The sequence below is a fragment of the Coloeus monedula genome (assembly GCF_965178545.1).
Source record: "Coloeus monedula genome assembly, chromosome: 5".
NCBI lineage: Eukaryota > Metazoa > Chordata > Aves > Passeriformes > Corvidae > Coloeus > Coloeus monedula.
The window spans coordinates 30,681,699-30,707,724 of record NC_138785.1 but is presented as its reverse complement, the minus strand read 5'-3'; the positions used below and the strand labels follow the sequence as shown (position 1 = coordinate 30,707,724).

Below are 26,026 nucleotides of genomic sequence, written 5' to 3'. Positions count from 1 at the left end.
GGGTACAGGAGAGTCACAGGCCATGAATACAAATACTTTATAGTTTTCTGTGGGTTAAAAAGTGTGAATCTAAGCACTTGGTGTTATTACAACCGTTGAGACATAGGACTGCAGTGCTGTGTGCTATTATGTACTGGCTTGCTTTATTTTACAACAGTGGCAACAGGCAACTGCCCAGTGTAAGTTCTGTAGAAATAAGTATAGAAGTGATAGTGTCTGCCTAAACAGATGGATATTTGGTAGATGCCCTAAAGAAGAGAATAGGTTTGAATCTGAATCCATTAAATTAAAATAGCTCCTTCACTTAGATGCAGTGGGCAGGCCAATCCACTTCTTGCTTAGATTCAAATCTCCTGAAGGTGTAAAGAGATCACAAGACATTATATTGAATTACAAGCTGAAATCCAAAATACAACTTGCCCCTCAGCAGAAACTCCTCATTTAGCCTAAACCTAATTTGGGATACTCAACCTGCTGTTAATTATTTATTGGTTTAGATCTTTTTCTCATCTGATAAAGACAGTGGTCCCTAGGGCTGTATGCCCTTGCTTCTTCCTCTTCCTTTCCCCTTATGTAACACATAGTCATCTTGTTCATATGAGCTGGCAGTGCTTTCCTCATTTTCTGGAGACAGTGTCACAAATGGACAGGGAACCTAGAATAAAACCCCAGCCAGGCCACTGTTCCCTTAGCAAGTTAGCTGTTCCTTAGTTTCTTTAACTGAAAAAGCTCATCAAATCCTTCCCTACTTAAGGCTGTTCACTGATGTTAAAATCTGTCTTGTAGAAATCTCCAAAGTTCTGATTCAGCTCTTAGCAAAGACTTCCTGTCAAAGCACTGTGCTGAGGCCTCCCTCTGTGCCCTCGCTAGTGTCATGCTGTATGCTTATATTATTACTTGACAAATAACTAAAGATAAATTACACTTGGACAAGCAAATGGAGCCTGGTTTGAGATAGAGATGTAATATTCTTAGTTCCCTGCTGTTTGGCTCAGTAATTCACAGGAGTACATTTTTAGGCCACCCAGTCACACAATTTTGTTAACCAATTGCTCTTCAACATAGCTGATACACTCATTATCAGGGACAGGACTTTGACTATTTGGTCTCAATAGATATTCTCTAGAGTTTAGTTTCTTTAAAAATCAGATTTTGTCTAGATTTTTGTGCAGAACATAGTGTGGTAGGGAAAAAAGTGTACTGAAGAAGTGTGTAACACTTTTTTCTACATGCAGAAGTTAAACATTCACTACTTATCCATGCCACGCTCCAGAATATGGCCCCGAGGTCACTATTTGTTTTTTTTCCCCAAGCAAAACAGTACAGCCCACAATGTTCCTGACTGGTTGTAGCTTTTCTAAATAGAAGGGAGTGTTCACTGAAACATGGTAATTAAAGTGTGTGTGTGTGGAAGCAGGGGTATTCGTGTCAGTACAGAGGTTGCCTGAAGAAACATCTTCTAATTCAGGCATTGGTTACTACATATTTTGTTAATGCTGTTCACTAAACAATGTCTGAGGACTTGCCTGCACTAGAAAACTTGGGGTTTAAGTGAGGTTAAAATCATAACTGTTTCCTTTTGTCTAACATGAACATAGCTGTACCAATATAAAATACATGTGTAAGATCCATCATTAAAAATTATCTTTTCCCCAGGAAAACCAGACTATCTTTAGGGTTTTTAATCACATATATAGAAAGTTTTTCTTCTAACCTTTCCAAGGCTTGCTGTCCGAGAACTTGGAAGACCAGCTGAACAATGAGGTATTTAGATTCAACCAGGTACTGAAAAGAACATTGCATAGTTTGCTGTGTAAATTTCTAACAATAAATCCCTCATCTGACAGAAAGTATCCACATGATCCATAAATTACTTTCATAAACAACAGCAAGAGCATACAGTTCACATGACATATTAAATTACTTGAAAACTCTGCCATTCACTCTGAAAGCCCTAATGAAGACATTCATGGAATCAATGGTGGGAAATGTGCCTACAGCTGGAAACAATGCTCCTGAGCTGATTACCTGTCAGGTACCACATGTCTGGTTTGGAAAATCACAGAGGAGATTATACAAATGAAAACCAAAGTCAGTTCTAGTGCGGGCTGAAGGTTTTGGAAACCATTAACATGGATCAGCTAGGGGACTGAAAACTGCTAAATTGGGTAAAGAGCTTACAGAAGTGGAAATTGCAGACTGTAATTGCAAACTGACCCTGGGGGAAAATCCCCTGGCTGGAATGGATTCCCAATTGAATTTCATAAGCTTTTTTTGGTTTAGTTTTTTTTTGTTCCAGCTTTATTTCTGACCGCTTTCCCATCCTCCCCTCTCACTGGAGGAAGTGTAATTTCATGGTATTGAAATTAATGTGTTGTCAGACTCCAGAAGAGTTCTTGGAATAGACCAGCTCCTTTGCTCAGCTTGGGCCCTGAACTGTAAGACAGCACTGAAGGAGTAAACAAGCCACACCAGCATAGCCAGATGAATGTGGCCCATTCATAAGAGTCATGGAGCTGGCAAAACAAGATGGATTGGTTTTCCTAAAACCAGGAACTTCACACCGTATAGAAATCTCATCTGCATTGGAGATTTTTGGGGATAGGGAAGAGAACAGGTTACATACAGCTCCAGCAGGCTTTGGGACAAAGAGATTGAGGGAAAGATCCCCAAAAGACTCCATGAATTCTGAACTCAAACTTTGTCTTCACAATGTGAAGATAACTTCTCAAAAGGTTTTGTCAAACTGCAGGCCTCCTCATTGTGGGCATGGGTGCCATAAAGACTCTAGTCCTCTAGAGCTTGTTTCCTACTGTTGACACCAATAGCCAAATTGGTCCCAGACACCAAGCTTCAGGGATAGAAAGGTCAGCATTCAACATATCATTTTTTTACATTCAGATATGAAGAGGAGCACAGAAATGGTCACTCATCAACACACAGGGCTACCAAATGTGCCATTTTTCCTGGACATGCTTGGCTATAAAAGAGAGAGCTGATTTTTGCCTATGATTTCCTGGGGCACAGCAACCCAGAAAGCAGCAGAGCAGTGACTGGGTGGCTGTGTGGCCCAAGGTCCTGGTCAAACAGCCACTCACCTGCATGGGCCAGCATGTCTGGGAAGAGTCACAGATCTGGTAAATGCGCTGTCTTCAATGGGTTTGAGATCTTCAAACATACAAGGACAAGAGGAAACTATGATGATAATACGTAGGAAAGGTAGGAAGAAGTTGAATAAAATAAGGTGCTATGGACTTCTGACACATTTCAATACAGATGTGCTCCTAAAGATTGATCTGATTGGATCAGTCAAGATCATTGAACTGCTCAGAACAAGTGGATCCCCTTTGACTGTGCTTGCTCAGGTCTCCTTCTGGAGAAAACCAGGCAGTGAGGAAGTAGGGGCTGGCCTGCATTCCAGTCCTGCTCCAGGCTTGGCCACCTTGAGCTTCTGGACATGGGTCTTGCCAGTTTTACACTTCAGACAAACAGTGGAAAGTGGGCACAGATTATGTTGACTTGGTTTCTCTTACGTACAACATTTGAAAAACTTTGTTGAATAAATGTGATAGGGAACAGAATTCAGTGTTCAGACCAGTCTCAGAGAAAACCTGCAGTGTTATAGATATGCATGCTAAATGCCTTTTCAATGTTTGACAGTTGTCTCTCTGTATTTTACAGCTAAGAGTTTACGCCCAGCCACAGCAAATACACACGGCACAATATGCAGCAAATGTAACAAAAATTGTATTCGACTTCTTTGAACAGTACTTTGATTTGAACTATTCTCTTCCAAAACTAGGTGATTATTAACATTTATATTTTTCGTTTTGTTAATTCAGTGTCATGGTTATGTTGCTCCTACAGATCTCTGTCCTTTGGTGGAAAACAGCATGGAAGCATTTGGTTGCTAACTGCTGATACTTATGTCAGGATGTTTTAAAACTGTACCAATGTAGTTCAAGATGTTTCCAAATGTCATGATGGATGAGTTGGTCTCAGTTACTGTTTAGTTACCAGTTCTTACAGTTCAGTTTGCTGAACTGAAGAATTGGTCCTGGCATGTTTATTTTAAAGTGTCTTGTGGAAAATCAAAGGAAGCATTGGTGTCATCAGCAAAGAACCATCATGATTTGAAACAGAGCCAGAAGTTTCAGAAAAATATGTACCACTTCCATGTGAACTTCTGGACAAAAAGTCAGCAGTGAGATAAGTGAAGATGTAAACTGCCAGAGAGTATGTCATATTGTTTATTAACCTTAGCTCAAAGTGGGTGTGCATCCACTTCCTAGAAAGATGAATGTGGTCCAGCATATAATTTGTAGTTTCTACTGCTGGGCTAAATAAAGATCTGGGACTAAATAAGAGCAGGCACACTCTCAGTTTTTGCCCACAAAATTTGCCCACTTTGTTACAAAACAAGCAAAGAGAAAGTAGTGCATTTGGGCATCCTTTAGCTTGGAATATCTGGACTCTGGATCTGATTCACACAGTTTAAAATGCACAATAATCAAGCTGGGAATGCAATCAGAGTTTTGGAAATTCTCGCCCCTAAGATGTTCAGAGAGGTAATTCAGTTAGGTTCCTGAACCTAAAAAGATGGTAAATACTAGCTGCAAACAAGTTGAAACAATATAATGGGGGAAAAAAATCCCCAAAACTGTGAAGATAATAATGCTGTGCAAACCTCTTGTTGGCTATTTATACCTGTACCTATCAGGCTAACTTATATTACTTTAACGAAAGATTTTTACCTCCTCCTTTCTAAACAGCACCTGAGTTTACTGTAAATATCTGATTGCATTTCAATGACAACTGAATTAGGGAAACCAGTACAGTATGTTTTTCTTTCACACACTGGTCCCCAGTAATAATAGGTACTCACCTGTGCTTTATATTCAAACTTTTATTGTCATGAAAGCCTGATGACTTTGCCATGGCAGCATCTGGATAAAGGCTTGTCTGTGTGACAGGGTGGACTAGTATCTTCAGGTCAGCAGTGTCAGAGGATAGATGCTTTTGTAGATTCTATACTGTTTTTCACAGAATGTCTATTTGTTGGATCACTAGTCTTGACTTACCATGTTGTTCCCTCATTATTAAGATTATCCAGGTCAAACCTGATGAATCAAATATGTTTCTGCATAATGGTTTATTTAAATATTGTTTTTCACATTGATTTATGGGTTCTGGCATTATCTTTCTCCTTGCATCCTCATTTTGACTGTCAGTGAAGCCCTTGCGAAACTATCAGCTTTGATTCTGTAATTAAGTTGTTTAATTTAAAATAAGTAATTCCTATCTTCTGTTGGTGTGGGGCACGGGTTTTTCATTCTATTCAGTTTTAAATCCATCTGTACTTTTTCACTAACCCACATAGAAAGCCTGTGGTCATTATTTGCAGAAGAAAATGCCAGTTCAATTGAGTTTGCAATTCTCATTTAAACCTGTATTGATTACTGACCATAAATGAGTGACCCCCACAAATTGCCAGGCGTAGAAGCAGATGTTGTTCACTGCATGGGGGATTTACTTCAGTTAACATGTCAATAAATATTTTTAATATGACAGTGTGACAAACAATGTCATGCCTCATTATGCTACAAATAGTTTCAGGAGGTTTACTGCCTACAGCACATCACCAGACAACAGTATTAATTTCTGGAGCCAAAATTAAGTAATGATACATACGTTCCCAGGAGATGGCACAGCATCACCTCCCAGGACAGATCCTCATCTAGTGCAACTGATCCTACCTCTGTTAATCTGAGCAGAGCCAGGGCACTTGCTATCAGCTGCTGTAGGCCAGTTCTCTTCTTAAACACAGATCATAGCCTGCAGTCCACAGAAGTAAGCCCAAATCACAAATGGTAAGCAAAACAGGCTGTAAATACACAGAGAGAGGACAAGCTAATTGATTTAAAGGATACAGTAGTAATCATTGTCTCTTTTTTTCAATGCAGATAAAATAGCTATTCCAGATTTCGGAACAGGTGCTATGGAGAACTGGGGGCTGATCACATACCGAGAAACAAACCTGCTCTATGATCCCGAGGAGTCAGCCTCATCCAACAAGCAGAGAGTAGCTGCTGTGATAGCCCATGAGCTCGTTCATCAGGTATATTTTAGGACATGAGTCACTTTTACAGTGTTTCAAATATATAGTCACCACAGTTTAATCTTGAAAATACTGTCATTAACTTTGTCTCAGGATCTTCTACACGTGCTCAAAATCTGATTGCAAAATACCATGTTAAAACTGATCCCCATCAGAACTTTAAAATACCATTACTACTGCATTGGAATTTTTCTCAAGAAGCTAGATGCTTGGGCCCAGACTGTCAGCCAGCTTATGAAAATCTCTCTAAAATGTCTTAGAGAAACTAATTTACGTATGCAGATGTCTCTTTTGGGCAGGCAAACAGGGACAGCTATACACTGTGGAGGCTGTCTGAAAACATATCCTTAAAAACACAAATCATCAAATCAAGGGGAAGAAGCTAAAAATATTTTCAGTGGCACATGAATCATTAACAATCTCCCTGGTAATATGTAATTTTATAATAAAAGTGATGTGTTAACACAAGGCAAGGCCTTAATTCCTATTCAAACCCCAGAATTATGATAATTTTCATCTGGCAGCAGGAAAAAAGTAAGCAAATGAATGTTCTATATGGAGACGTGAGATACTGAAATGTACATGTACTATTTATCTAAATTTACATCTTTATGTTTATAATTGTAGTGGTTTGGAAATATTGTAACCATGGACTGGTGGGATGACTTGTGGTTAAATGAAGGATTTGCCAGTTATTTTGAGTTCCTGGGAACAAATGTATCAGAACCAGAGTGGCAAATGGTAATTATTTCTGCCTTGTGGAGGGTTGGCGGGGCTGGGAGGAATGTTTTGGAAGGGAGTAAAATTTATACAAGGATGATAAAACCTTAAAGTATATTTATAGAAAACTAACATAGTGTGGTGCAACATAAAGAAAAAGTTGGTTTAAGTTTTTCTCCTACCTATATTATGGTCTGGAACTAGTCAAAGTAAACTTTATGAAGTTTTAGTCTACAGGGAAGAGTTATTATTTTTTAACAAGTGAATCAAGTGTTTGGTTATTATGGCAAAATAACACCTAGGTGGGTTCTGGACCGAACCTTAACAATTTTGCAGAGTTGCTGAAAGGTCTAACTCTGAAAGATGGAGATTATCCTGTATTTATTTAGTTGGGCTGTACTTTCTTCATGGGACTTAGGATCATTATCTGCTCTGGTAAGGGTTGGGAACCTGGGCCTGTCTCCACATCTTGAGCTATTATCAAGGAAAATACTGGACTCCCATTCAGCTTCTGCCAGCATTGTGTCATTTCAAATGCTCCAACTCAGACAATCTCTACTCTGTGCAGTGCAAAAATAGGTAGTGACAGTGGATGGCCGAAGTGCTAACTGTGCCAACTCCAGAGGCTTTAAGGGTGTTACAAAGAAGTAAGCCTTTAATTTGCATTATACTCTGTGAATAAAGGCAGTTTTCTTGCTCCTTCCTTCCTCCCCTCCCAAACAGATGTGATGGCACGTAGCACGCATATTTTCCCCCAGCTGTCCAGGTGCTGTGAGGTTCTGGGTACTGGGAGATACACACCATATGCCAGTGGAAGGGAGCAGAGTGGGTTTTGCATAGGTTGAGCCTGTTGAAATCTGCTATCCCCTGAGCCTGGTGACTTCAGAAGCAGGCAGTGCCTATTTGCTGCTTTCCCTGCCTCTCTCCCTGCAGACAGGCTGAGAACAGAATCATTCCTGGGTCACTTTTACACTTTAAAGTAGAAGATCTGTGGTCCTAACTATGTAAGAAAAATTCTAATTACTGAGTTTAAAATTTAAAAGACGTTTTTGTATCTAGATACTATGTTCATCTAAGATCTAAGACATTTCAATGTTATCCTAGTGAGTATTAGAAGAGGAAAGCTAAATGGAATTTTAGTCTTTTTTGGTCAATATCGATTAGGAAGTAAGGGGATTTTGACTGCTGGCTACTTAATCTTTTTTTAAAAAATTTAAATCGCTTAAAAAAACATTATAAGCCTTGGGATGGGGAATGCTGCCTCCTTCTTCCCTCCCTCCCTTCCTACCCAGTTCCATTTTTGCAAGAGGAGATCATAATGCTTTGTGAATATTGTCACATTTCTGAAATTGGTAACACAGGCTACTCTTTTTGCCTACTGGGGGCAAGGGAGGGTGGGATGGATGCGTCTGTGTTATGATACACAGGAAAACAGGATCTGCAGAAGGCAATTTATCTTAGTTAAGGAAAAATTGTATCCTTCTCCTCTTAGATGTAAAGAGTTTGCAAGTCCTTCTCTAAAGGGCATGCAATTTCATTCCATTTCAAATTGCCTAGAGATGTACAGTTCAAGCTACTTATTTGAGAAATACACATATACTCCTGCCTTTGTTTCTATTCTAATGTCTTCTCTTTCTCAGCTTGACCAGGTTTTAATTGATGACGTGTTTCCTGTACTGAAGGATGACTCTTTGCTGTCTTCCCACCCAGTTGTAGTCGAGGTGTCATCTCCAGCTGAAATTACCTCTGTGTTTGATGGGATATCCTACAGTAAGGTAGGATATCCTCCCATTGTGACTTTGGATGCAAAGGAAGTGGCGACTTTGGAGAGGAGATAAAAGTCAGGGGTGCTCATAATTAGGACTCCTAATTCACTTGAGCTGTGTCTGTGCAGATCTTTGTTCTAGGACATTCCCAGCTGTTGTCAGGGCACACAGAGGCCTTCTGGAGCCCATGGCGTCTGGCAGTACTTGCTGTGCGGGGTGGCAGCCTGGAGCTCAGCACTTGTGGGAAAGTGCTGTGAGGTCCAGAGCGTGAGGGACACCAGCAGCTATGCTGAGGATCACCACTTTGAAGACCCAGCCTATGGTCTCCCTCCATATCAGATGTAGCCAAAGCCACTTTGTCCTTAGAAAAGCCTTAGACATGGAACAAAGCAGGTGTCCCCCTGTATCTAACCAGGGAGTCTCTTGACTCAAGGGCCCCAACAGCACTGTTCCCTTCCAGTTATTTTCTGCAGTACATCAAGAGACAAGTCCAAAGGAGCACAGGAGGAGCCCTGTCCCTCTTCCCTCTCACCACCACACCAAAGCAAGGAAGGAGCTGGGCCTTTGTTCACTCTTCTCCTCAAACAGCCATCTCCCATGCTGCTTCTGAACCTGATACACAATATTTTTATTGGCAGCTTTTTGTATGACACTGTCAGTATTCCCTCTATGATGCCATAACACGCTTCCACTGAACACACAAAGTCCACCATTATTAAATACAGCTTGTTGCTTTCCCTCCAAGCTCCCATTATCAGCTAAACATAAAGTATACATTGCATTGAGTTTAGCTTTAGCTGTGCTACAGTCTGTAACCGTAGATACTACTTTTATTAGCTAGACTTTATCCATCCATTTCCATCAGTTTTCTGTTTTCAATTGTTAAATCCTCTATCCAACAATACGAGCAGTATTTATTGCATCATAAATGCCTCACAGTCAAATCATAAACCATGTAAAAACCTGCATTGTGTAACACTGTTTTTAAATCAAAGTAACAAAAGTCATGAAATATACAGAGCTAAATCAAGTACTCTGGATCAAAATGTATTTTAGTGGTGAGCTAAGCGAGAGACATACTTTTGCAGGGTCTGAAAAACAATGGAGAAAAAAAAATCCTAGCTTTTACTCATCTCTTTGTGCCCAGATAATTGCTACATGAACTCATTTTTTTAAGGGAAAACACTTGAGGACTTGTGCATTGTTTGGGAACAGTTTGCTTGGGATATAATTTGGCTTGGGTTATAATTTGGCTTGAAAGAGAAAGTCTTTGCGTAGATTTAGCTCAAATTACTGTTGGTATTTATATATAAGTGCGTGACAAAATTAACTTGTTTCTTTTTGGCTTTATTTTGGCTTCTCTTTTGCATTTTTCTTATAAAAACAATCTTCTCATGATAATATTCATCACTAAACAAATAAAGCATAATTTGGAATGCTCTTTGTTAGTCTTACCAGAACAACCAGAGGGCTTATACAATCCTAAAACTCTAATGAATTGCCTAAGGGTCTATGGAGTCATTGCAGCATATTTTGTAAGAGATCCTCTAACTGCTGTGTGATTGGTAGGGCATTACATGCCTAGGAAAGCTCTACTAGAGCAGAGCTGGTGAGTAAACAATTAATGTATATAATTGTTTTAATCTGCTTTTAAAAAGTATTTGCATTTCATCTCTTTAATCCTCTGTCTTAATTTGAAAGGTTTTATTAAAGTAGTAGTGATACTTTTTGTCTTAAATAAGTTCTGTTAGAAATTTTCTCTTGGACCCCCACATTTTTTGAACTTCCCAGCTACAGAAGTTTAGGATTCATGTTCCACATTTCTGCCGCAAACAAATCTTGTCATGTACTTGGCAATTGCTATGAAATTATGTGGGTGTTGATAAAAGACTCCCCCCTATACCCCTCTCAGAGAACGTCAGCTATTCAAATTAAGGTCACTTTCCTGAGCCTCCCCAAGTAGCTGTAAGAAAAGAAAGTTATTAAAGCAGTGGCATTCCTATAATCAGTGATTTTTGTTAGGATGAGTTTTTCTCAAACAAAGTCCATCACAGACTACAGAGGAATGACAGGAGTAGGGGGAGAGACTGAAAAACAATAGTAGAAGGTGCAAGTGACTAACTATACATTACAATTTAAAGCAAGAGAATTCTCCACTGTCACCAAATGCATGTATAAGTGTGTATTTCTACTTTGGCTTTTAATATAAATGGGAGGGGATGGTTTATGTGAAGTGATACCAGATAAGAAATGGCTGATAGACAAAGCTGAGGAACTGAGGTTCCCTCGTGCATACATGTGGCTGCATGATCACCATTGAACATAAGCAGCCTTATGACTACCACTAATGGGTATCTGTTCTAAATATTACTGAATTGTATTTGAACATATTCCATGGCAAATATATCAGATTTCTGTATCAGAAAACAGTCATCTGCTGACCACCTTGACTCTCCAACAATAGCCTGGAAAGCAGTTTGAGGCATATCTGTTCAAACAGTCCCTCTGCCATGACTCATCTAGTCATTATTCTCAGACACATAAATAGAGGAAACAGGATTTACTGAGAATTCAGATAACATTCTTGTTTTCATGGGACAACTGGATTTTTAAACCTTCATAGCATTAGGCTCTCAACTGTCTCTTGATTTAGTTCAGAAAATGAAAACATGCTAATCCTAAAATCGTATTTTGAATCTTAGATTGAGTTTGCACTGCTTCTTTTTTTTCTTCATCATTTTATGCACACTCTGTTCTTTGTTGTACATGGCTCTTCTCTCTCCTGTCTTTCTTTTCTTTCTTTCTTCCTTCTTTTGAAGTCCTAATTGTTTGGTTTTCTTCTGTGACAGCCAAGTAACTTCTCTGATCCCAGTTCTACCCTGCTTCAGAGGCCAGAGCTCTTACACCAGTGCTCAGCAAATCTCATTCCTTGAGATGGCATTGTAAAGCCCCAGACTTGTAGCAATTTTAGAGTTCCCTTCCTGTTGTGTGGTCAGCTGAAGTCACTGCCTCTCTCAGGCTGTTCCCCTAACAGGAGTAGTCCCCAGCTGCCTTCACCCCCGTCCTGTTCAACATGAAACAGGGAGCCCTGCTCACACAAACTGGTAGAGTGGCAGGATGTAACCTGCAGCAGCAGGGCTCAGGAGCTGAACACAGAAACAAGTGTCTGATCACAACTAAAGACTGATTCTCACACCCGGATTTAAGCTCCACCAGATAGGCATGCCATCCCACAAAGGAATTAGAAGAAACACTTCCTTAGTCTGATGAATGGTATCAATTTTTGCCTTATAAAATACTCATTCACATGTTGCTTTTTAGATGAACAGAAATCCGTGTTAGAGCGGTGTGGGTTGACCTTCTCCCCTTTCCCTTTATCCTCAGGGTGCATCGATCCTCAGAATGATTCGAGACTGGATTACACCAGACGTCTTCCAGAAAGGCTGTCAGGTAAAGGTGGCACCAAAACCCACCAGAACTACAGCCCATCTTCATGTGACAGTAGCAAAACCATTATTCAAAAAGTAAATATCAGAGATCCTAGTATTGGTAGCAAAAGTACTTAGTGCATTTCAGTACTGAGTGGACAACATGGAGGTGAAGAAGTTCCATGCTCCCACAGAAGCAGGAATGTGAACTGCATTAAGATTTGATAGCAGGACAGTGAGGACCTAAATTCCTGACAGCTTTTAGTGGCAAAAACCTCCTCCACCCCACTGTTATCCTGTTGTCAGCTGGGATCCCCTCATTCCACTGTAAAGTGTGTCTGCAGCTTCCTATTGCCAGGATCTTCCAACTCAGCCTGCTATGTAGGGACACTCTGAGAGGCATAAGCTCATTTGTTCCCTGATGCAGAGACACCCAGCCTTAGAAAGCCAAGGTAATAGGGAGAAGAAAAGGGACATATATTGCACAGTTTATAGTCCTTTCTTGTGGAGGAAAAACATGTTCTACAAAATTACAGAAAGACAAATGGAAGAAAGGAGGCCTCCCGGAAGGAGAACGATTGTCTGTCCTTTCCTCTGAACTGACATTGGTTACAAGAGTTGTAGTGCAGGCTTACCACATTTGTTCTTACTTCCCTCCCTCATGAAGAGCACATTTATGGGCTGCTACAAGACAGTTGTATTTTCCTGTACTTTCCCTTCCATATATTCAATCAGAACAGTTACCCGAGATGGGAAAATACAGCCACATCGACCCCAAGAGCCTAACCCTTCCCTTGTGCTCAGAGCCTTCAAGAGCACTAACGTAGGCAGCTGTGGCCAACAGCGAAACAAACAGCACCATCTACTGACTGAACATCACCAGGAGCAGGTGACAGGGGAGGAAAACACCCGCCAAGCAGCCAGGGAAGATGCAGGATGGGAATAAGGTTTAGGCGTTGCAAACTCTTTACGGAACACCATTACTCCTTGTAACAGTCGTTTTGATCAAAACTTAGAGGTTACTATGAGTCCACAGGTAGTGAAATTTCATTAAGTATCTTCTTCCTGCTAAACAACCTCTTACATTAGTCAGAAATTTGCAACAGGGTATAGTGGTGTCCATTCAAACAAAACACAAAGAGCTCTTCAAGTACAAATTTATTTCATACTAACAAGTCACTCTGGGAAAGGCTGACTTTTGGTGTTATGGGATGCACTGGACAGCAAAAGAACTTCGTCAGCTGAATGCTGATCTGTTTTATCTCCCACTCACAATGCTACCGCCCACGTGTGGGTACCTTGTGCAACTGAGACGTGCTCTCTGTAACCCTGTAAAACTGGATATGTGTATTGTTTTCATAGGCAAAGAAGAGACACTGGTAGTATTTTCACAGTCTTCCATCTCTCTCTAGGCATATTTGAAGAAACACCATTTCCAGAATGCCAAGACACAACAATTTTGGGAAGCTCTGGAAGAGGTATGTTTTGCATCCACCCAAACCCTTGCTAAAAAATGTTTTGTATCTCTCACCCACTGATTTCAGTTTCTCAAACTTTTTATATTCTGTAGCTCTTCTGTCAATGAGAGATCACAAGCTAGGCAGCTTCCCAGTATATTCCAATATCTCTTATTTCTAGCAAATATATATTATTTTCTCTTTTTTTCTTTTTTTTTTTTTTTTTGGCATGAGACTGTGGGAGTGAAAAAGGAAACAAGAAAGGCGGTCTTGCTAACAAATAGCCTGCTACTGAAACAGTCCCCCGCAACTCAAACTCATTTCATGTGTGAAAACACCTCTCATCCACCATACACAGGCACCCTGTTCTCTTTCTTCTCTCTCCAGATTCAGGTGTTTGAAAGCTCTCAGAAGTATCAATTCCCGAGTAATTTTTGTGCTTATCTCCCTCTCTAGCTTCTGAGTCCCAGTTGGGTCATCATCTGTGCCATCACTTTCTGATCTTTCCTTGAGGCTGGACTATTTTTTTCCATCTGTCTCATTATCCCCAAAAGTCCACCTGCATACTGCCAGGTTCTTCCCTGATATTATTTCATTTTCTTCCAACCCTGTGGACACTCACACAGCCTAAATTGTGCTTTTGTGTCTCTTTTCTAGTTCCTGTCTTCCCCTTGGTTTCAGACTTCTTGTTCAGCAGAACTTCCTACTTTTTCTCTTTAGTCTTCTGCATCTTTACATCATCTATCTCATCTGGAGAAGGAAACATTGCAGGTGACCCTAGCTCACTTCTCTCACAGGTGGCATCCTGGGGAGGTAGTGACAGCTTTCTCCAGCTCCAGTTCCTAGGACAGATGTTCATGGTTCACAGAACAAATCAAATTTTACATTGGTGCAGCTGCTGGTGGTTATTAGTGACTTCCTTCACACTCAAAACAGGACACACTGCAAGAAGGCTTCTGGCTTTGAAAAATCTCCCTGTGTCCTTTCTGTCCTGTTCAGTTTTTCTGTCAGAAAAAAATAGAGAGATCTTAGAGCATGCAAGGGACTTCAAAGGTTCCTCAGTATTTCTTGTCCATATTACTGGCCAGTCACCTGCCTACATATTTCTCATTTCTTCTGTCGGTGCCCAAGTTTCCAACTCATTTCTTTCTTCAATAACAGGTGCTATAAAAGGATTTAATGGAGGAATTTTAGTTCTGAACCAGCTCTTTCCTCTGCCCCTTTCTGCTCTTCTTTTTCTTGATACCAGAGATACTTTTTTCCTCTTAGGACTGAATTTCCATTTTCACTGCAACCTGTTCCATCATTCATAGGCAAGTAATAAACCTGTGAAAGAAATCATGGACACATGGACTAGGCAGATGGGCTACCCTGTTTTGGAGATGGGAAATAATTCAGTATTGACACAGAAACGTTTTCTTTTGGATCCCAATGCAAATGCTTCTCATCCTCCTTCTGATCTTGGGTAAGTTCCTACTGCAAATGTCGATTCAAACCAGGTAGAAACACTGTACATTTACCCTCTTCATCTCACATATGCATAGGTAGTATTTTACTCATTCTTGCTAAACTTATTCTCAGCTTTTTTTTTTTTTTAAGGAAGCCAGGAGGAAGTTAGACACAAATATTGCAAATTTAAAACAACATCAGCCCTTTGTCTCAGGGTTTCTTTCTCTAACAGAGTAGAATAAAATTGGACAGGATCTCTCAGGAAACCTGATTTCCACACACAGTTCAGATTGTTGGAAGTCATCTGTTGCATCACCGCAAATTATAGTCTCTCAGACTAAGAAAACTGCCACAAAATTGTCCAGAAATCAGAAACTGTGATCCAAGTATTTTATACCACAGTAGTTTATTCCTTTCCTATATGGCCTAGGATCTATAACATATCACAGGGTCTTCACATACAATACAGGGTCTTCTCTGCATGTCTTAAAACCATGAATTACTGGGAAGTAGATGGTCATGTATAAATGTCATTTTAATCCTCATCACGAACTATTTTTTCCCTGTTTTACTTAGGATCATATTGCTTAATTTTAACCATTTAGAAGATAGTTATCCAGGCAAAATAAGCCATCTTGGGCTGTTATGTGGCCTGTTTAAGACAGGTGGGATACTGTATTGGAGCATATTTGTTAAGTAACAGGTGACTAACCTGAAGGGAAATGAACTTTACCTGCGGGTTGGTGGAACTGCACAGAAAAATAGCTTGGCTGCACCATGGCATTAACCAGCTGATTAACTTTTCAGACCTGCTATTCTGCAATTTCTTAGCCAGCCCCAATTCTGAGGCAGTACAACTTTGCTAACATTTCAGTGAAAGAGATTCCAATTAACCCATATTAAGAAGGTTTTGCTCCTTGAACTGGACCAATAACTTAATCAGTAAAACTTGCCAGTATGAACCACAACTAAATCAACCCAAATGCATTTTTTTCATTAACTTCTACTAGCTCTTTTAATACAAAAGGCAAGAAAGAGCAGGGAGAAAATGAAGAAAGAAGAAAACAGTTGTGACCACTCTATTTCCCTCTGATTAAAAAGAAAAAAGAAATGAGCAATGAGAAGGCTCAGCTATCGGTAGTTTTGAATAGGCATCAAAAGAATTGGAATTAGATAACTACCCGTGTATTTGCAACATTACATTTCTCCCAACCTAAGCAGAAAATTTCACAGACAAAAAGTACAGCACTGTGCCATCTGAAGGATGGAGTTACAAACTATTTAGGCAAAATAACTTCTTTGTGTTAAAAAATTTGCTTTATTGCACTATGTGCTGAGGTAGCAGACTCAGGGATCCTACTTTTTAGTGACTTCAGTTTTAACAGTACATTGCCACTTGTAATTTCTTGAGTAGAAATCCCACTGTTCCTACCTTAATCTGTCAAGAAGCTGAGCTGTGTACTGTCCCTGCCATTGCTAAAGCAAAAGGAGAATTTGTTTCTGAACATTTCGTTTTTATAAATGACTCAAAAATAAGATGTCATAATATGTATTATAATGCTGATATTATCTATCCTGGGACACACTTACTCCCTTGCCCAGAAGTCAATTCACTGAACATCAATATCTCCTCTTTTGATTTAAGTAGTGAAACCTCCAGGTCTTGTGTATGCTTTATTCTCTGAATAGTCTCCTGAGCTGCTGGCTTGTTCCAAGTTTGTTCGGCTTTAAGGAGTCCTCTCCTGCATGCCAGCACTCCAAAGAAATGGAAGTTCAAAAACCTGTGCTCCTAAAGTAGTGCTGCTGGGCAAATGTGCAGCTGCAGCATAGTGCATTAGGAACACATACTCAGTATGCATGGTTAACAGGACACAGCTATTGTATCTTATGCTCAGGAGGAGTAATTATGAATGGAATCTCAGGAACATGAAAACGAAATAAAATCTACCTCATTAAATGCATTTACAAAAACAAGTAAAAAAAATTCCAAACAAAAACCAAAACATATATGGTTTTGCTCTTGGGAAACACAATGCCTGTCTAAATTCCATCGTAGTAAGCTCCATAAGAGAACTAATAAAACTAGAAGTGTATAAATCTGTTAAGATATTTTGTTTAGGAGATACAAAACAATAAATCTTTCTTCCTGGAGGTAGGAGGAGATACCATAACCTCAATTTTTTTTTATTTTCTGGAAGTTAATGAACATTCACTTAACCCAGGGTTATAAAGATGGCTCCTATTTTCCCATAGCACTTGTCACCAAGGGAGAATCCCCCTGGGATGAACTATAATGTACTACTATGGAACAGAAGCTGACTGCTAAAAAGGGCTTAATAATTTTAGCAGCCCTATGCAGGTGGCTGACATAATGCTCACAGCATGCTCTGCTGTCCCACTTCCCTGATAGCCTGGTCACAGTCTTGGTCAGGCTGTGCCGTGGCTCCATTCCTGCCCAAACTTCTCAGCTTTGTCCTGGGCACGCCCTGGACTGAGGAATCTGCACCTACCCAATAACGTATACAAGGAGCTGAAGAGCAAGAGGTAAGGTTGTATTTGGCTCCCAGTGTTTTATAATGAAGGAATTAGATCTGTCTTGGAGAGGAAAAACAGGCTGGAAAAGGCAAGAGGTCCTATTAACTGTATCACAGTGGTTGTTTAAACTCTCACATTTTTTCAGTCTGTAAAAAATTTTTGTAATACTTAACACTTATTTCAAGTCAGCATTGCAAAAGATTAACTAATGTCTTCACAAAGCCCTAGACACATCAACATTAACACTGACACCAATTAGTCACATATAATCATCTTTTACTAAATTAATTGCTTTGTATTCTGCTAGATTATTGCCTGACATAATTTATTAAATGTATATGTACATAACCACACAGTTGGCTTCATAAAACAAGATGCAAGAGCATTGAAACAAACAAACAAACTAACAAACAAAGACATAATGGAGGGGGGTTTGTACCATTTGGTTTCAGATGTCATTTGATTTTCTTTCCCATTAAATAATTTCAGTTATAAATGGAATATACCAGTCAAATGGAGGCTTGGGGATTCATCAGGTTATACTTTATACAACGCATCAAATTCTACAGGTAAATGTCTTCCTCTCTTTTAAGGATAATGAATGGATAAAACTTTTCAATATACCTTACAAGAAATAGAACACAGAATGAACTTTCATACTTTCCAGTTTTCAGATCTGGGAGCTAGCACACAGCTTGGCTGTACTGAAGTTACTAGTAATTTCAGTGATAAGATTACTATTTCCCCTATACAAACATTATGTCAATTTAGGCTCAGTTTCAGCATAGTGCTTAAGCATCTGTTTAAATACAGTCCTATTCAAGCAAACATCTATGCATACTCTTATCTATAATGTGCTAAAATCAATTTGGCTTAGACATGGCTGTTGTCCAGTCCAAGAAAAGAGGTGAAGTGGGAGGCTGTTGAAGGCTTCTGTGGCATGGTAAACTGGCAATTTGAGTTCAATTAAAGAAAAATAATTAGAAATGATTAATCACCTTTTCTAATGCTGATTTCAGAACTGAGAAAATTCCTAATGGGTTTTTTGATCATTATTCTATTATGCAGTCAAATCTGAATTTCTTGTTCTACACCTCCAGTAGACAAAAATGTGGGGAAAAATTACTGACCTTTTTCAGATTTTAAATTACATCCCATTAAACTTGAGAAATATTACAATCACCCCATCTTTTCTTGTACTTGTTTGTTACTTATTTAAAATGTAATTTGTCTTTTGTTCTGTTTTTTTTTTTTTTTTTAACCTGGTTGCTTTTAGTATTCATGCAAAAGCAAACAAAAAACATCTTATGTCATGATACAATTCAGAAGTTAACATAAAGACATTTTCTTTCTCTGATTTCCACATGACCTTAGGGTGGGCTGCAAGGGGCTATTAACTTCACAAAGCCTGCAAAGTCTTGATTAGGTGCTTAGTTCTACATCCACAAAATTTCTGTCTTGCAGGGCAAACAGCAACTGTAGGGAAAAATGCCTTTAGAAATACTTTGTATGCATCATCCAAACAGAAACGTGCTTTTAATTACAGCCACCCTCAAACCACAAGATTGAAGACCACTGTTTTCAATGGGTAATAGAAAAATTTTCATAAGTAGCATCACCAACTGGACCAGGCCAAGCTTCTGAGAAAGGAACATTTTTCAAGTATTCATTTTAAATGGGAAAATCCTTAAACATGAATGCTTGAATAAAGTCTCAGCCTATTTTGTAAATCCTTTATCAATAGCTACAAAAATAGAATCAAAGAAAAGTACAGGACAGAAAAGTTAAATAGTTGAAACAAACTGAAGAATGAAACTAATGGACGATAAAATATGAGAACTTTAATAGTGCACATGAGGATGAAAAACCTTTAAAAAATATATTTGCAAGAACTGCTTCTTTGCAATTTTTACTTCTTACAATGACACTAAATCTCAGCATCCTCACCCTACTCACAATGATCTCCGTTTTAAGTTTAACAAACTAGCTTGCCCAAGTAATTACCACAATTCATTGTTCTAAGACAAGTGCTGACATTAATCGAAATCTATAAAAACTCATCTTTACTCCGAGCCATTTAGAAATAAATAATGAAATAAATAAAATTAAGGTTTGGATCTTATTTTGATATCCATTAAAACCAAATAATACTTTTGGAGTCAAGGAATCTCCAGTGAGTTCCATGTCATATAAGGCGCACAAACCAATCACTGTTTGTTTGTTTTGTAGGAATTACAATACCAGCTTCTCCTGATACTTTTCTGAACATTAATCCAAATCACACTGGATTCTTTCGGGTGAATTATGATAGTCAAAACTGGGCCAGGTTAAGCACTCTTTTGGTCCAAAACCACGAAGTAAGTGGCATAATGTCTAACCTGTCTGGTGGGTCTCTTATAAGAGGTCTGTAGAGGCAGGGGTTTTTCTGCAAATAATCTGTACATCCTTGATCCCTCTTTTCCTCTTTTCACACAGAGTTTTTCAGTTGCTGATCGTGCAGGGATTTTGGATGATGCTTTTTCTTTAGCAAGGTAAACTATTTTCCTGCAGAGATTTCAACACAAGTTTTTCACTTTCTGTTGCCTAGTAATTAGTATTCATGCAACTCAGGTGGTTGAAAGAAATTATCTGAATTTGGTGCGAGCCTTAATTCTTTGTTGCTTTATCTTGTCCTCCAAAAGAGGTGCATTTAAGTATGCATTGGCAACTTGCATTACCAATGCAATCAAGAGAAATGCTCCCTTTCAGTACCATGGCAAGAAAAAAAGCCGGCTTTAATTGCACAGGTCTTAGAAAGGGGTGTTTTCTCTACATAATTAACAATAATAGTAGCACTCCAGAAGAAGTTAGGTATCCAGAAAAGTAGAGGCATGCCTAATGCATACTAAGGCATTGGGTAGCTCCCACCTCAGCTGCTTTCTCTAGAAACTTGATTGGGAACTTCTGGATCTTGTGCCCAGCCATGCTGACAGATAATTTTAGGTGACCTGTAACAGCCTCTAAGTCTCCTTAGCCTTTCAGAATGTCTCCAACTAGCAAGTCCTTTCTTTTTCATAGTATTAATGTAGTCAGTTAAGGGCTGCCCACTTCTAGGCACACTGGGCTGGCTGCAAAATATGAACAGGATTCTCACAACAGCACAGTAGTGCATGCCTACAATTAGGCATAGACCAACAGTGATCCTTGGTTATCTCTTTGGAAAACACCTCCCAAGTTACATTCCAGACTACTTTCTCCCTCACAAACTTTACTATTTCAGGCCTTCTAAAATAAATAGTAAATCTAATATCTTTGAATAAGCAAGTTCTTCAAATTCATTAAAATAACAGAAATTATGTTTTCTCCTTCCACAGACCTGGACTTGTGAATTACTCTGTTCCCCTGGAGCTCACAAAATACCTAAGAAATGAAACAGAGTATTTACCTTGGCATACAGCTATATCAGCTGTAACTTACCTCACAAACATGCTCGAAGATGATACAAATGTCTATTCCCTGTTTCAGGTGATGAAGCAAAATAAAAGCCAATCCAGCTTGGGACCACTGAATCTGATAGTTCGGAATCTTTAACAAGAATAATGCTGAAGTTAAAGTGATTTTCAGTGCTGCTGAACTATTAATATTTACTTTCCATTACTGTTCTCGTAAAAAAAAAAAAAAAAAAACAAACCCAAAAACCACTAAACACTGTTTAGTAGTGGTATCTGAATTACCTGGATTCTGCATTCAGGACCATGCACTTGGAGAAAATAAATTATGCCTAATTATTCTTATAATCTGTCACCATAAGGCATGTTACAGACATTTATTAGTAAAGGCTGTCCTGCATTCAATAAAGAAGTATTTATAGGGCAGCAAAATCTCTGATACCTGTCCTCAGCACCAAGGATGGCTATATTTCTATGTGGCAGTGAGCAGGTTTGTTAGTTGACCTAAAATACTGAACGTGATTTAATGGTCACTAAATTAAGTATGTCCTGAACTCTCTATCATCTCTGGCAGTTGGGGCAGTGTGTCCTTGCTGTACCCCAGCCTTCATCTGGCAGCACACACAAGGTTGGAGAGAAGCAGGTTGGCTTTGTTCTATCTGCACATCAGTATTGCAAGCACTCAGACTTGGCATGCTCTTGGTATCTGGAAAGATTGTGTGTGTGCCTGTTCATATTACTTTCAGAGATACTAGTTCTGGGAAAAAATTAAGGAGAATAAACTATAAAATTAAATATATTATTGTTTAAAGAAATCTACACAAGTAACAACACCCTTTTTCTACCTCAGGGATATTTTCGCAATCTGGTAAAACCAATTGTGGATCAACTGCGCTGGGAGGATACTGGAAGCCATTTACAGAGGTGGGACGATCTTTATTTTTTCCATCTCACGTTATTGATGCATTCAAAGAATAGTTAGCAATAGGAAGACATCTCTCTCCCTCCTTCTCTCTCTTTCCAAGGCTTCTTCGTGCATCTGTTCTAGACTTTGCCTGCAGTATGGGTGACCCAGAAGCTTTGAACAACGCCTCTCAACTCTTCAATAGATGGTTACAGGGAGAAACGTGAGTGCTCACATCTTTTGTGGTTTGTGAATAACACAGCATGTAACTGGGTCACTGATCTCAAGTAGGAAAGGGGGAAGAATATTTAAGTACTCTTTCTTTATTTTAGTATTGCTGCAAATCTCCGACTCATAGTATATCGCTATGGGATGCAGAACTCAGGCAATGAAACATCATGGAATTACATGTTCAGGAAATACCAAGAAACTTCATTAGCTCAAGAAAAAGAAAAGCTGCTATATGGCCTGGCATCAGTGAGGAACATCACCCTTTTGGACAGGTGATTTAAACACACATAGATCTCTCTTTTCCTACAGAAGCAGTTGGTCACTGTTTGCTCATTCCCCACTTCCTCTCTTCTGTGCTGTCATTTTGGTCAGATTACAGCATGAGGTATGCAACACATTTTCAAGACCAGTTATCAAACACGCCCCTTTGAGATTGTACCACAGCGGGTAAAAAGCCTTGTTCTTTTAGTGGAAAGATATTGAAGACATGGTAGTTGCTGCACACAATCAACAACCTTCAGCTCTTCCAACAGTGCATTTACCCTGTGCAATTTTAGTTGCTTAATAGTTAAGCATCAGGAGTAAATTAGTCATCCATTTCCTCTTTAATCAGTGAAGGGAGGCCAGACCTACAAAGCACTGCTTATCCCAGACCAGGAAAGGGGCTTAAAATTGATGGAAAGAATTGCTTTTGGGTGTTGTCAGTCACTCTCCATTGGCTCCAGTTTGATTAGCCTAGATGTCTACCTTCCACATAGCTAAAATTAGGCAAACAACCTTGAGCAACTGTTATTAACAGTCCTATGAAGGCATCCATGTGAACTTGCAAATGCTCCCTGTGTTGCTGTGCAGAAGTACTCAAGCTAGAACCAAAAATGTTGAATTCATGCTGCTATGGCAATGATCAGGAGTCTGGATACTGCCCCAGACTGGTCCAGCTGTCAAATTGGTCAAGTATCTCACCATCTCTGCATAAGTGCACCAGCTACTTTAAGCTTACCTGATAACTTTGCATGTTGTTGTATCATGTAGCAGACATGCAAGCAAACATCTACACCAGGGCCATTCACCACTCTACTGGAGCCCTATCTAAATATCATAACATGGAGCAGTCTCTGCTTGAAAGAGTTCCAAGTTTAAAGGAGGTGAACCAAGGAAGTGTAGGAGATTCAGGAAGAGTAAATATAGAAGTTAGAGTAATTGAAATAATGGTAGGAAGCAGCTGCATTCCTAAATTCTTGTGACCACAACAGCCATAATCTAAAGCCACTAAAGAACAAGTGGCATTAATCAATGACATGATTAAGACATTATTAGAATTAATTAGCTAGATCAGCCTATATTTGCAGAAGATAAAAAATCCCTCCTAAAGCAGGGAAAGCTTGTCTTTCAATTTACTATTAAAATAACAAGCAAGGAGGAAAGAGCAAACAGATTGAAAAAAAATGTCCACTACCTATAGAAAAAAAAAAGACAATCTTTAATCCCAACACAGAACAGCTTGAAAGGGTGTTCTTCTGCAGCTGGTGCTGTGAATCCATGACCATGCTACTCATCTCCCTGCAAACATGTGTGCTTCACCCTGTCAGTCAAAACCATCTGTGCCATAACTGGAAGTATAACTGCAGCACTTGCAGGCATGCTCTGCCTAAATGAATTTTAATTTTGTATGGATAAAAGTTTCCAAACCAGCAGCACAGATGTCAATGTGAGCAAGCCACCTGTGCTATTCATGATCCCTGTAAGATCTTTCTTTAAAGTCTGGATTACTACTTTTTTTGGTGCTTGGCTGAACTATTAACTGATCCAATCTTGTTTTCTCTACTTCATTAAAATATAGGAATAATAATGGGGTTTGGCTATTTTCAAGTAGAGACATAAACCCTACCTATTTTCCTAAAGAGATTCCTAACTAAGATTTCTTTCAATACATTTATCTCTTGACACAGTTATGTTTTAGGTCTGTGTTCTTTACCTTTAAAATGCTGTAGGAAAAAAATAATATTCCAGTTTGGAAATGGCTCTCATTGATTCTTATGGCATTTCCCTTAGGTATCTGAAATATATTTACAACACCAGCCTCATCAAAAGCCAAGATGTGTTCACAGTCCTGAGATACATCTCATATAACATCTATGGGAAAACAATGGCCTGGGACTGGATACGACTGAACTGGGAGTACTTAGTTGACAGGTACTCCAATGAACTCATTGGAAACCACATCCACCTGTAAATCTTGTTACATGCCATGCTTTTCTGTGTTTTCATTATACAGCTATAATTACTGGCCTTTGCAAAATGAAAACTGAAAGCTTATTCAACACAATTATATCCATTTGCTGTGGAAAAAGTACTTTATTGCTAACTTGAAAACCATTCTTTCCCTAAATGATCACTACCAGTAAGTGGTGATCAAGTAGAGAAAGTTTACCAAGGCCATAGAAATCTGGTTATTGCATGGAAATTAGTGAATCAAGTCTCCACTCTTGCGACTGATTTCATAACAAGAAGACAGAGTATAGAATTGGTTTTTCTTTTATTTTATTCTAATGGTAACAGCAAGCAGCAGACATACAGTGGCAGTAATAGCAAACCTTTTAGCTTTGCTCCTCACTATTTGAGTGACTTCTCTCTCCTTCCATCTCCTTTCTAAGTGCTTGGTGAGGGCACAGAAGGAAAGCACACCTGCAAGCCTAGAGCTGTGAACTGGACAGTTTTTGTATTGCCAAACAGCAATATTCCTAATTTCCAGCTTGAGACAATCAGTAATTACTTAAAAAAAAAATTATTCCACCATAAGAGGTCACTCCATTAGTAAACATATTTAAGAACAGCTCAGATATTATGTAGGGGTGCTATTTTTCAACTATTTTTTAAAACACTGAAATTTGAGTGTATCTGCTATATTGTAACACAATTAGAAGTTTAAGTTTCAGATAATTACAGTTTTGCATCAAACATCATTATTAAATTGTTTTTCTAGATTCACTATAAATGACAGAACCCTTGGTCGAATAGTAACTATCACCCAAACCTACAACACTGAACTCCAGCTTTGGCAGGTATGGTGACATCAATTCTCTTGGGTTTAAGTCAATATACTTAACAATCTTCTGGCCAGGAAATTTTTTTTTTTTTTTTTTTTGTCTTCTAAATGCATAAAGCAGCAGCAGTTAACTGTAAAACTATTCCAGTGCTACTAGCATGATCTTATAGATCTCTCCCAGCCAAATTTACCCTTGACTGTGTCTTTGTAAAAAGCCACTTGCCCGATAGCAGCATTATTTACTTCACATAATTATTCTTCTCTTTTCCAGATGGAAAATTTCTTTGAAAAATATCCTAATGCTGGGGCAGGAGAATTGCCCAGGAGTCAGTCACTGGAGCAAGTGAAGAGCAACATTGAATGGCTAAAAGAAAACAAGGAGGAAATACAAACATGGCTGAAAGCACAGTAAGGCTTCAAAGTCTTACTTTGTGAAAAAGATCAGGCACTCAGATCTTCAAAGATGTTTAGCAATGTGGATTTCTCACCTAGGTATCTTAGAGGACCAAGACCTAACATTTTTTTTCTACAAACACTCAGGAGACCACTGCCAGAGCAATGTTTGTGTAATTGCTTAGCAGGAATAGCTTTATATGTTGAGAGCTGAATTTGCCTGAACAAACAGGACAAGGATTTAAAGTCACTCAAGGCAGAAGTGATGGCAGAACTGGAGTCCTCGCTGATCACTCTGGTCTCACTCCTTACGCACACCACTCTGAAAAGCTACTTCTTGGTTCACACAGAAGTATATCTAGTACACTCAGGGATTCCTTTCCAAGTGCACCTCATAGGAGCTTTCTCCTGAAGGAAAGGGAATTAAACAGTAATTTTAACATTGTCTGAAGATCATCCCCTATATTTATAGCTGTAAAAATTCTACATCTGGGATTTAGGTTTGCTTTTTGATACTACAGAAAGGCCAGTTAAGCTTTCCTCTCAATTGA

General features: G+C 39.1%; 1 protein-coding gene across 1 annotated transcript in view; it reads left to right on the top strand.

The window, feature by feature from the left end:
• ENPEP (glutamyl aminopeptidase) overlaps nucleotides 1-25,494 on the top strand; it is a gene marked incomplete at both ends in the record, with an annotated part of 34,482 nt that extends 8,988 nt beyond the window's left edge. Inside the window, 17 exons of the mRNA XM_082281980.1 lie at nucleotides 3,682-3,802; nucleotides 5,964-6,118; nucleotides 6,746-6,859; nucleotides 8,479-8,613; nucleotides 11,989-12,054; nucleotides 13,445-13,510; nucleotides 14,803-14,954; nucleotides 17,963-18,042; nucleotides 19,703-19,830; nucleotides 19,949-20,004; nucleotides 20,827-20,977; nucleotides 21,752-21,825; nucleotides 21,927-22,028; nucleotides 22,138-22,308; nucleotides 24,089-24,229; nucleotides 25,020-25,098; nucleotides 25,354-25,494. Of these exons, the coding sequence (XP_082138106.1) occupies nucleotides 3,682-3,802; nucleotides 5,964-6,118; nucleotides 6,746-6,859; nucleotides 8,479-8,613; nucleotides 11,989-12,054; nucleotides 13,445-13,510; nucleotides 14,803-14,954; nucleotides 17,963-18,042; nucleotides 19,703-19,830; nucleotides 19,949-20,004; nucleotides 20,827-20,977; nucleotides 21,752-21,825; nucleotides 21,927-22,028; nucleotides 22,138-22,308; nucleotides 24,089-24,229; nucleotides 25,020-25,098; nucleotides 25,354-25,494 (1,932 nt within the window). The remainder of the gene's footprint in view (nucleotides 1-3,681; nucleotides 3,803-5,963; nucleotides 6,119-6,745; nucleotides 6,860-8,478; nucleotides 8,614-11,988; nucleotides 12,055-13,444; nucleotides 13,511-14,802; nucleotides 14,955-17,962; nucleotides 18,043-19,702; nucleotides 19,831-19,948; nucleotides 20,005-20,826; nucleotides 20,978-21,751; nucleotides 21,826-21,926; nucleotides 22,029-22,137; nucleotides 22,309-24,088; nucleotides 24,230-25,019; nucleotides 25,099-25,353) is intronic.
• Nucleotides 25,495-26,026: the final 532 nt, after the last annotated feature.